General features: G+C 31.0%; 1 protein-coding gene across 2 annotated transcripts in view; it reads left to right on the top strand.

Annotated features, from left to right (window-relative positions):
* The window catches only part of LOC145278075 (nicastrin-like), a 118877-nt gene that overhangs the window by 76517 nt on the left and 29392 nt on the right, over positions 1-12968 (top strand). For both annotated transcript variants that reach the window (XM_080130328.1, XM_080130327.1), the window contains exons 13-14: positions 808-916; positions 3835-3938. In XM_080130328.1, coding sequence (XP_079986454.1) covers positions 808-916; positions 3835-3938 — 213 coding nt within the window. The remainder of the gene's footprint in view (positions 1-807; positions 917-3834; positions 3939-12968) is intronic.

Here is a 12968-nt window from a genome sequence, read left to right on the forward strand (position 1 = left end):
GCTCTGATGAACTGCAATTACTTGTGCCCCCACGACGCGAGCACCCTCGACAAACCCGACAGGCTACTAGATCCCACCCCCACACTGTAGAGGTCCCTAGATGTAAAAGAGCTTTTTACTCCAATAGTTTCTTCCCCAGAACCGCAAGACTCTGGAATTCCATTCCAGGTCCCTGCTTCCCCAACAGTACTGACGTGCAGAAGTTCAAGTGTAACGTGAACCGACACCTTGCTGCCCAAATCCCTACATAGTACCCCAGTCGTTGTTGCCCCTGATAGTAGCCCCCTACACCAAAGTGGCAATTTGCCTTGTTTGGGGTGAAAATGTAATAAAAAAAAAAAAATAAAAAAAAATAAGGATTATTGCAAATTTGTTAACGTTGGACTTGAAGACATCCAAGTTGTAGTCCGGTGAGAAGCAGGCAGACGGAACAGAGTTCCACAGGCGTGCAGTTCTAAGAAAGAATCTTTGTTCATGGAATCCACATTTTGATTTAGGTACAGATAAAGAGTGGGGGAAATTTTTCACAGTGGATTCCACTCAAAGAATAAAATGGCCCCTATTTCTTTGATCGATATAGCTCTGTACACGAAAGCTGCATTATATTTTTTATCATCAACTTCTTTTCCAGTTTGGCTCTGTTCACGGTCAGACATTTATTTCAATTAATAGTAACTTTTTCTTTAATTTTTTTTATTTTTATGTATTTATTTATTTTATTTTATTATTTTTTTAATTAATTTTCACTTTTATATCTTAGAGAATTGTCTCAACTTTACTGGATGATTTTTTTTTTCTGTTTAACAGACTAAAAAAGCTCACTGGATGCAAGGAAGTGGTAAACCTCGAGAAGGTTTCTGTTTAGTGGCCGCGACTCGTTACAGCGAAGCTGTCTCCCCTGCTTTTGTTATTGATGGTAAATTAACATTTTCTGTTCTATTATGTTTTGCTATCTCCATTTAGACCAAGTTACACACCGATGTAAGCATTCTCATGACAGTTTTCAGAGCCTTGCTACTTCCATGTTGGCTCATAACAAATTGGAAGCAGGGTTTGTTTTTTTTCTTTCGTTTTTTGCGTGTGGCACCATCATTAAAAGATTGGCTTACGGGGCTAATAGGCTCTATCGGGTTTGTTTTTTCATCAACGTTTTCTTCTCTTAGATGGATTGTTTTCACCACGGCTGAGAAGCATCATCTTAACCTTGTATGGTAACCTTCTGGAATATCAGAGGGTGGTTAACAGGTATTACACCTTGCCCAAGAGTGACCTGCAATTGTTCATGGCAGACGTTCAACTCTCTAGGGTATACATATCCGCATACATAGTATTTCCAAATGGTCACCCATCTGATACTGGCCAGGTTCAGCGTTAAGTGTTGAGACATTATGTTGAACAAAGATGGCGGTAGTAAATCAAATCGGCGAAGAATCAATGCAGTCACGATCTCGAGTATTGAGTAATTCTTAATAACAAAGATGGCGGCAAAGAATCAATGTAGTCATGATTCAATCATTTCGAGACAGAGTTTGACAGCAAACTGAATTGAATCCAAAGTTCGATATTTTTATAACATTTGAAGCTTCTGATTGGTTGATTGTCATAACTGTGGTTATAAAAATGATTGTCAAAATCATTGGAGTCATACCGCCATTAGTAGTCAAAAATATTTTAACATTTTTCCTATGTTATAAGGACAGAAACAACTGCCAAGGCCTTAAAACTCTTGGGTGAAATAATAGGCGATAGCCTGATAATATCAATGACACTCAAGGGACTTTCAGCCGATGTGATTAAAAATAGCTTCTTTTTGCACACATTATACCAATATATATTATATATAATGTGCGCAAAAACAAGCCATTTTTAATCACATTAAGTTTTTTTGTTTTTTCTTAACTTTGTTGATTTAGTGAGAATCAGTGTGTCAACATGATTATGCTGTACTGTTCTATTATTAATATTAATAACCGCATCATACAATGTTAAGAAAAAATATTTTGATTATAGTCAGCTTACATATTTCCTAACTTCTGGTGTGGCTACTACCGGAAGTGGTGATAAGGCAAATCACTTTTGTTTTTATTGCTCTTCAGTATTTCCATTGTGAAGCTATTTATTCAAATAAAATATAAGAAAAGGACATTATTAAAAAGTATACAATAGAAATTAGCAAAATTATACAGATAAAAATAACACAATTATTCATTATTTGCACTTTTAATAACAAAATAAAAAGAAATGAATGTTATTTTATTTTAAATTTTATGAAAAATATGTTTCTTAAATTATAAAAAAAAAAATTTTTCATTTAAAAAATAAATATATGTTTATGAAAGTATAAAAATAGAATTATTGAAATCAAAATAACAAAATTTCAAACATCATTAAAAAAAACATATCCAATACATAATATTCCCAAAATAGTTTTAAAAGATTTTTAAAAGTGTTTTCAATAATTAAAAAAAAAAAAAAAAAAAAGCTAATGTCAATAATTCTTATTTAAAATAAAACCGAGAAAACTTTTCAATGATTATTAAATAAAAAAGAATAATCAGGAAAAAAACATTTTTAAAAAAAAGTGTACATGTACAGGGGAGATGTAGGCATGAGAGAAAAAGAGCGAAGGAACTGATTTGTCTTTTCACCGTTTCCGATAGTAGCCATGCCAGAAGTTAGGAAGTACGTTAGCTGAACCAATATTTTGAATTTTAACTTAAGTTTTTAAACATAAACCCTAATTACAATTATTACTTAGCTCTGTAATGATTCTATTTAAATTCATTCTGTTTGAAAATAGTATAGTATAAAAAATGAACTTTTATAAGGGGCTCAACTATAGACTTTAATTTAATTTAGTTTTATGCAAAAGAGGTAGGGGGGGAGCTTCATCAAAATTCAGATATCTCTGCTTTTTGTGAAATGATGTTAGGCAACAATCAATATTCCCCAAATTTCAGGAGGCGGGGTAAGCTTCTTGAAAGGTTTTTAGAGGGTACAATGTCAGTACAACATCTCATTTGAAAATTCAAACATTTCAAATTTCTGATGCTACAAGATCAGGCTGTCTGAAGATATTGGTTTCCTGACTTAAATGCACCAAAGATTGATATTATTGTTTTGTTTTGTTTTTTCCTTTTCCTTTGAAAAACTCAATCATGTTCTCAAAAGCTAATACAAAAACAACAATTTTCCTCTACAAAACAACCAAACGAAAAAAAAAGGGGTTGATATGCTATAAAACAATCAAATCAAACACCATGAATAAATATTTGAAAATAAAACAAATCTTGAAGCATAAAAAACGTTGACCAAAATAACCGGATTCAGCATTAAATAACAAAAAAGCGTTGATTTGCTGTAAAAAAAAAAAAAAAAAAAAAAAAAATACAAACTATTTCAGATTTTCATTGCAGTTAGATAACAATTCAGCATAATTCCTTGAATTTCAGTTTATTCTTGAGCTTAAGCCTTAGACATTTAAGGCTTAAACTTAAAGATCTTCCGAAATTCAGGGAATTTTGTTTAATTGATGTCTAATTACGATGGATCAAATTTAATGAAATGTTTCAAAGGAGAAGTAATACTTATATTATTATGCCAACTAAAACCATTTAAAATGTTCAAAAGAAACTGAAATATAAGAATATTTATTAATCAATATCAAATACCTGCTGTTAATATTTTGTAAAAATCGAAGGTATCTAAATTTTGATGAAAGGCTTTCGCCTCCCACCCGATTATCAGAAACCTTATTTAGTGTAAAAAAAAAAAAAAAAAAAAAAAAAAACCTTTTTCTTTCATGTCTGCACTTTATTCTTTTTCTCTCCTCAGGTTATGATTGGCTCTCGGGTGAGTACTCCACCTGGACAGAGAGTATTTGGTTGCAAAATGCTATGTCTGTACGTGTATTCCTCATACCCAGCAACAAATTGCAAGTAAGATCAAAATTATTTTCTTTGGTTATTGTTTCTTTTTCTTTTTCATTTTCTTTTTTTCTTTCTTCACTTTTCCTGCAAGGATCAATCTCCTCACCCTCTTCTTCCTCCATTTCCTGCCCCCTCTCACTCTTCACATGCATATGATATAGCCTCACTTTCACCTAATCACAATCATCTCTCCTTTTCACCTTTCTCACATTTTTTTTTCTAGACATTAGGGTGGTTGTCCAGGATTCCCCTTACATTTAAAATGAAAACTATAAAAATATCCTTATGATGTACATACCTATGACAGAACAATTAGATCATATTCCAAAAATCACATAAATTAGTTAAGTAGTTTTATTTTTTATAAAGAAAATCATTTATAAATGACTTTAAGCGATTAATGGGAAATCGTGGGCATTACAAGATTGAGTTATCGTGGAGTTATCTGCCCTTGTTTCTTCAAAATGGCAATGTGGGACTCTCCCTTTTTGCTTACTCAAAAAATTTGATTTTCTTTGGTTTAAGTAAAACTATTTGATCAGTTTTTGTGATTTTTGGAATGTGACATTTTTGTTCTGTCACAGGTATATATATATCATACAGATTTTTTAAAAAATTTTGTTTTTTAATATAGAAGGAATTCTGGACACAAACCGACATTAGTGGAATGTTTTCAGATTTTTTTGTTTTTTTTATTAGTGGCATCGCTTGGTATGGAAGTAGTCTTTTGTTATTGTAGCATTTCTTTTCTGTTTTTCTTTTGTCTTTTTACTTAAGGGGATTTCTAAATATGGAAAACATTTTGGCTCTTCAACCTAATTTAAAAAAAAAAAAAGGAAAAAATACAGAAAAATCGCTATGATGTGCATGCCTATCATGGAACGAAAATGTCATATTCCAAAAATCACAAAAAGTTGATCAAGTAGTTTTTTTTTTTTTTTAACTAAGAAAATCAAATTTTATGAGTGAGATTTTTTGATCCACCATATTTAATAACAGAAGACAACTCAATTCAAACTACTGATATTTTAAAATCAGTCTTGTAATATCTAGACTATACCATAAATTACTTAAACTCGTTGGCAGACCTGAAGAATCCTGCCCCCCCCCCTCTTTTTTATTTTCGTCTTTTTTTCGATTTTTTTTAAGCACATTATTAAATGGACACTAGTCTATCAAAAAAAAGAAGTAGAGTCAATATTTAAATATTTGTAGGGCGTGCTCAGTTTTTAATGCAACGTTTTAGTAAATTGATCATCCATTTTAGAACAACTTGATGTTTTTAAGCCAAATTTTGCGAATTTTACCTGTTTTTAAAATTTGGCTTAAAGGCTAAATTCATGAAATTTGGCCTAGAAACTTAAAGTTGTTCTTAAATGGATGATCGATTAACTAGAACGTTGCATTAGAAATTGAGCAATTCCTACAAATATTTAAATATTGACTTTTTCCTTTTTTTTTCTTTCTTTGATAATCTGGTAAACAAGTGTCCATTTGATAATAATCTGCTGAAAAAATTGAAAGAAAAGATGAAAATAAAAAAAATAGAGATGGGGGGGGGGGTCTTCAGGTCCGTCAAAATATTTTCTATGTATAAAAAACTATTTGAACAATTTATGTGATTTTTGGAATATAACATTTTTGTTCTGTCACAATAACAGATTTTTCTACATTTTTTTTTTTTTTTAATGAGGTTGAATTCTAAATAAAAACCAACTCTTTTTCATAATACCTATCCTTGGACTGGTAATTTATTCGCTAGAAAGATTTCAATTAGTGGAATGTTTTCAGGTTTTTGATTTTTGTTATTAGTGTCCTCGCTTGGTTCTGAAGTAGTCCTTTGTTGTTGTAATTTTTTCTTTTTTTCATTTTTTTTTTTTTTCATTTAATTTTTTTTTTTTTTTTTTTTATATATAATACCTATCCTCAGATTGATCATTTTTCTGCGATAAGATTTCCAAAACTAAGTCTATCACACTATTAGATCTTGGTTCTTGGCTAGAATTCCTCCTAAAACAAAAATAAACAAAAATCTGTATGATGCACGTACCCCTAATGAAACAAAAATATTATATCCCAAAAATCACATAAATCGATCAATCAGTTTTCTTTTTAAATAAAAAAATTATTTCAAAGTGATTAATAGGAATTCGTAGGCATTACAACATAAATCTAATAAATATGGATTATTGTTGAGTCATCTCCTTTTGTTTCTTGAGATTTTTTTATGGCGGGTGAGACAATCATTCTTCAGATATTCTTATTTGTTTGTGCGTCCTTTTCTCTATAGACACACACATACACAGAAGGCCAATAACGACTCCTATTTCTTTGCTATATAGCTTATATTTTTCTTAGTCTGTCTATTTGTCCATTTCACTTTTTCTTGGAAACTACTGGGCTGATCTGGCTGAAATTTTCTATAATAAGGTGCAGCAAACTAAGTATTATGGTATTTTCTATAATACAAAAACAACTAACCTTCCTTAGTTAGTCCCTACATTATGTTTTGAAAAAAGGCCAAATACAATTTTTGAAGGCCAAACTGCTTCAAAAAAAAGGCCAAATTTGCAAAATTTGGCTTTAAAATATCCAATACAAGAATATGAGAGTGACCTCCTTTTGATGTAGTGTTATTGTTGGATATCATAATAATAATAATAATATACTACCATTGTTGTAATAGTGTGAGAAAGAAACTCATAGTAATTTCGACATGTAGCATATCTTCACATGTAGCATATCTTCACCGAAGAAAGAAGACGATGAAATGTTAGGGTAAAAAGTGAACATTTGAAAGAAACAGGGCAAAAGAAGGAAGAACATTATCTGTCAGAAGGTGCTGGATTGAAGGATTTAATTAGGGATTGTCTCTTTACAATGTGATTTTATTATTTGTATTGAACTATGTAACACAATATTACTTTGAGTATTTATTCGTGCTTATTAATTTATCTCATTTGAGTCAGTTCTATAATTAAAACACAATCAACACTGTTTTAATAGAAATGTTAATAAACTCATATTTGCTGTATGTTATTGGTTATTCTGTCCCAAAACTAATTTTTTGCGCTGTCCAGAAAAATATCAACTTCATCAAGACATTTGTTGATTAAATATATTTCTCATTCTGGGGAATTTCCACGGGCCCTATTAGTATATATAAATAACAAGTAATCTAATTGATTTGCTAGCAAACTTAAACCATATATATATATATATATATATATATATATATATATATATATATATATATATATATATATAAAATTTCTACAGCTACATACCTAGAAAGAGGAGCTGTTAAACCTGATATAATCATATGGAACAAGAGAGAGAAAGTAGCAACCCTAGTTGAAGTAAGTGTCCCTAAAGACAACAGAAGTGAGAGGGAGAAGATAATGAAATACCGAGGACTTATGTATGATATGAAAAGAAACTGGAATCTTAGGAAGATCTCCATCATTTCAGTAATTGTAGGAGCAACCGGACTCCTGAAAAGGTAATACAAATACACCTGGTGAACTGAATGCAAGAGAAATGCAAGCAATTGCACTCAAAGATGGTTAGAATTTTAAAATGATCTCTTGATTGGAGTGACTGAAATAGTGGGTGAATGTCTGGCATCCAGTAGGATGCTTCATCTTCATAAAAAAATGTTTAGAAAATTAAAACATAAGGGAATATATATATATATATATATATATATATATATATAAAATCACCTTTTTCTTCACCATATTCCCTCTGCTTCACTTTTTTGTTATCAAGTAAGATCTTTGACTTGCTTGTTGTTTCATCAAATACTTTTGCATGCAAAATCCGATCCCGCATTTTGCTAATTCCTACCCCCTGATGTGAAGGAAAGTATTTCTTCGAAACCCTGCAGATTAAGGACTATCCACTTATTTAGTGTTTCCTTTTCATTTAAATATGTTTTTAACTCATTTCAAAGTGTTTTTTAACATGTTTTATTAACTGTTTGCTCATATATATATATATATCAAAAATTATTATAGTGGTAATCATGTCAGCGCTTTTAAGAACTCTGTTATTATTGAGCACTTTGAATTTGAAATGTAAGTCAGTCACTTAAGCTTGCATGTGCAAATCATGATGTTATAATCATTATATCACTCTGGATAGACGTCTTGACATTTAATAATGTTTAAATTTCAACTGTATTTCTTGCGATTAACATTGGCCGTGTGGTTTGTTCCTTGCTAATGGAGTCAAAGGTGGCTTCGTGGCTGGGTGCAAATCTCCCGCCCGGCTGTAATCCTAACTCCTTACACTGATGATTCCCGAAAAGATGAAACACTAGTACCTGTAGGTATTAAAAATTATTATAGTAATAATTATATATATTAGTGGTCTTGCCAGACCACAGAGGAGGCAACGGAAGCAGCAAAACTGAAGCTGGCCTGCAGGACACTGTGTATACAAATGTAAGCAAATTTGGGCATATTTATTGATTTCAAAATATAGATTCTTTTGTACCAAATGTCATAAAATTTTAACCATACAATAGTCTTATAATCTTCGTAAAGCCTGCAAATTTTCATGTAGTTTTGTCCCATAGAACCAAAGATATGAGCATTTCAATATTCAATTTGGCTACCAGTATAGATATATCCATATTTATATATATATATATATATATATATATATATATATATGATTAAAATAATGGAAATAGTATTCCGACAAAATAGAGAAATAAAAAGGAACACACCGTATTATGTGTTCATCAACGTTTCGTCTTTATTTCGAGACTTCCTCTGGATGAATGAGATTAAGAAACAAAAAATACCAGTACAAAATATTTGAAAATGTTTCCCGTGCAAAGTGTGACGCAGTTCTATTTAGAAAAATGGAAAAAGACATTGGAAATTCAAGGGGGGGGGGGCTGGCGCTGTTAAAGAGAGGGAAATTTTAATGACGTCATATAGTCGTTAATGTAATTTTAAAAAATATGAACGCAGTTAATATTCTTACTGGAAAAAAAAAAATTTATCTGTTGAAATTCAAATATAGGTTTGTAACAGAAATGAAATGAGTGTTTTTTTTGTTATGTAATTTATTGATTGAGATTATATGTATTAATTATTACAGGGGGTGTTTGAATGGTCTGAGAAGGTTAACCAGTCTACAGTTAAATAATGTTCTTTTAATAAAAGTTTACTTATTAATGGTGCTATGTTATATGTTTAATTGTGCTTGAATTTGCGATAAGTGCAGATTCAAGAAGTCTCCGGCGCAGTTTATTTGAAATAAATTTAACTACTTTTGCTTGTTTAAAGGCAAAGGTGTGATTATGTTGCAATGAATGAGAGAATATATATATATATATATAGATATACCACCTTTTTTGGCAATTTTATAAGTTCCAAATCTCAGTAACTATTGATCAGAATTTAACAAATGAAGGCTTGTTGGAAAGGTAATGGCCTGAATTGTGTAGTGGACTATGTGACATTAGCCCTCAAGATCGCACATTGAAGAGATTATCCATCATCCAGAGCCTATTTTTGGCACACATTTTTACAGTCATAAAATGTTTCAATCATAGTCATTTGTTTTCCTAGTTTTGCATATGAATTACAAAATATCTGATATTGCCTCCAAAACCTCTGGCCTTGATGGAGGGGAAACTAAAACTTGCTGCTATGGTTTCAAATGATCTGAAATAATAACAATGGAAGACTTAATTCCAAATATTTCTCATGTTATATCTCCCCTCGTTGGTTTCCATAAATAAAGTAAATTTCACAGTGTATATATGAATTATTTGATGCTGGAGATATTCATAATCATACCCTATTTCCAAAAGCGGGGAGGTATAACATATGAGAAATATTTGGAATCAAGTATCCCCTTGCTGTTATTTCAGATCATTTGAAACCATAGCAGCAAGTTTTAGTATATATATATATATATATATATATATATATATATATATATATATATTAGATTGTTAAGCTGGATTAAATCCGACAATATGAAAATAGAATGGAGGTGGAACAACCTGAATACTCAACGTTTCGCCCGATTTATGCAGGCTTTTTCAAGGGGGATGATCATATATATATTAATTAATTTAAAAATTAAATAAAAAAAAAAAACCATTCATGATTCACTTCATTTTATTATTTTTATTTTACTTATTTACTGCATTTTATTTTATCACTGTCTATTTTAGATGCCATTTTATCACTTTCTATTATTTTTAGATGCCATCTTTCAAGTTACTACGCTATTTTATCCCAATTCAATTGTCTGTAATTTTTAAAAACTTCCTTCAAAATCTCGTTTCATTTTATTTACTTAATCTATCACGGTTATATTTCCAGACGCAATCTTTTAAATCTCTATGATATTTTAGCCCAATTAATTTTCTCGTCTTAGTTTATCAATTTATTTTATTACTTTTCAATTTTAGACGTAATCTTTCAAATCACTACGCTAGTTTACTCTAATTTATTATTTTCTCTAATCATAAAATGTATATATGTATATAGACATCTAATTTACATAAAGAAAACATGCTGCTCTCCCCCATCATCATATATAGTCCCAAATCTTCCGACCCTCTCGTCAATGACCATCCCTCTTAAAAAAGCCCGCATAAATTGGGTGAAACGTTGAGTATTCAGGTCCTTCCACCTCCATTCTATTTTCATATATATATATATAGTCTTTGAAGTTTTTAACCTTTAAAACTATACAAAAAAATATTTTTTATCATTCGTTAGAAAACCATCTAGTCAGCAAGTCATTTAATCACCTGCAATCACTGCATCAACTAGCTCTCGAATTTACTATAATACCAATAATTTATTTTTTAAGGGATCATCAGTTGTTTACCATATATATATATATATATATATATATATATATATATATATATATATATATATATATTATAGTTATAATGCCCCTTTAAGATTAAAGTTGAGCCCTATTTAGTGAATTGTGAATAAAGTGGTCAATTAGCTGCATGCATCATTCCAAACTTCCTGTTTGTCGAATACGCTTATGGTCCTTATCTACTTCCATGGCTTCATAAGTATCTTAATTCACTTCCATATAAATTTTAATTCCTGTTGGCTGAAGAGAACAACACTAGCAAAGCCATTGTTGATTTTGTTGACTGGATTTGAGTCCCACAATCAGCAGTAATTACCACTTTCTGCACTGATGATAGCATAAGCATAAAACACTTATATCTGTAAGTATTTAAAAAGTATAATTATTTATTGGAATAATATAGCTTTATCTATAAAGTTGAATATTTTTCTTGCGCTGACATTGATGTTAAAAGCCTACTTTTACTAGTTAAAATTTATTAGAACAAACTTTAATATACTCAGTCATGGATATGCGAGCGACTATATGAAAGTTAACTAATTTGCATATTCTTTTTAAAACTGAGCGTTAATTACGTATTCATTTTTTATGGTTTCTTATTAGATGATTCGCTTCATTTCACTCTTACGCTGAATTCTATTTATACGTAATTTCTGCATTCCACATAATTGTGTACAATTTAAGATGAAAACATTCTAGAACACACATATATATTCTTAAGTGACCTGGTCTGTTCGGTCTATTCGGCATGTATGCAAAAAGTCTCTACCAAATTCGTCTCTGAATATTTGATGTACAGATTAGGAAATTGATATATAGGCTATTTGTACCCGTAGCATACTTTTGATATCTGCTGAGGGGTCAAAATTAAAAACAAAACAGTTGACCATGGCGGGAGTACTTGACCAAACCTGTTTACATGTACAAATCTACATTCATAGGTTAAATAACTTTATTTTTTTAACTATAGGTGTATGGGTGTAGCTCAGGCTAAAGAAAGAGGCTGAAGAGTTGTATGGTTTGGTTTTGATTCTAGCTGATGGCATCTAAGTCATGTTTTTTTTTTACTTTTGATATCACTACCATATATTAGGTACAATATAATAATCAATAGAGAATTTATAATAATAAATAGGCATTCTACATAAGATAAAATGTCATATTTAAGCATATCTTATGACCATGCAATGTTGGGCAGCCTGGTAGTGTATATCTATTTGTATATACACGCACGGACGCTTATAGTTATTTTTCCTTTATATACTTCATGTAAACGTATATTTTTTCAATCTTTTAAGTTCTATATAAAAATATTACTTATTTATCTTTTACAAAAATTAAACTCCAGAAGGGTTTTTATAAATTGTATCAGGTTGATAAGAAAGTTCTTGTGGTTTTTAACTTTTAAATTCAGATGAACGTATCTCAGCTCAGACAAAAATTCATTGATCAAAATAAGCACCATCAGAATCAACACACTTTTGCCAACGCAAAACAAGTGTGCCGACGCCAGTAACGTAAAAATCTTGCGTTTTGGTGACGATGAAGTTGCTGAAGACGTTTTTGATATCGTTTAGGTTTTTGAAGCATTTCTCACGCAGAAAGTTTTCAAGATGCTTGAAGAAGTGGTAGTCGGTAGGTGAGAGGTCTTGAGAGTATGGCAGATGATGCAGAGTTTTGTAGCCAAATTCATTCAACTTCTGCAGGGTCAGTTTAGCAATGTGCGATCAGGCATTGTCATGGAGGAGAATTGGGCCTTTTCTGTTGACTAATGCTGGGTGTTGTTGTCGAAGTTTCTGATGCATTTCATCCATCTGTTCATAGTACTTCACTGCCGTAATGGTTTTGCTTGCATTCAAAAAACTAATGGATGAGACCAGTTGCAGACACCAAATAGTCAGCATGACCTTTTTTGGTGCACTTTGACTTCGGGAAGTGTTGTGGAGCTTCGTCAGCGTCTAACCATTGAGCTGAGCCTTTACAGTTGTCATAAAGAACCCATTTTTCATCATAAGTCACGACCCGGTTAAGAAACGAGTCATTTCTGTTGCGTAAAAGAAGAGAAAATAACACTTTATAACAGCGTTTAATTCGTGAGGCACCTATTTATCAAGTTTTTTTTTGTCTTTCTAATCTCTATCTAATGGTTGAAAATCATTGTATACGTGA

This window comes from Euprymna scolopes, chromosome 6 (genome assembly GCF_053919585.1).
Source record: "Euprymna scolopes isolate OS-2025 chromosome 6, ASM5391958v1, whole genome shotgun sequence".
NCBI classification, from domain to species: Eukaryota; Metazoa; Mollusca; class Cephalopoda; order Sepiida; family Sepiolidae; genus Euprymna; species Euprymna scolopes.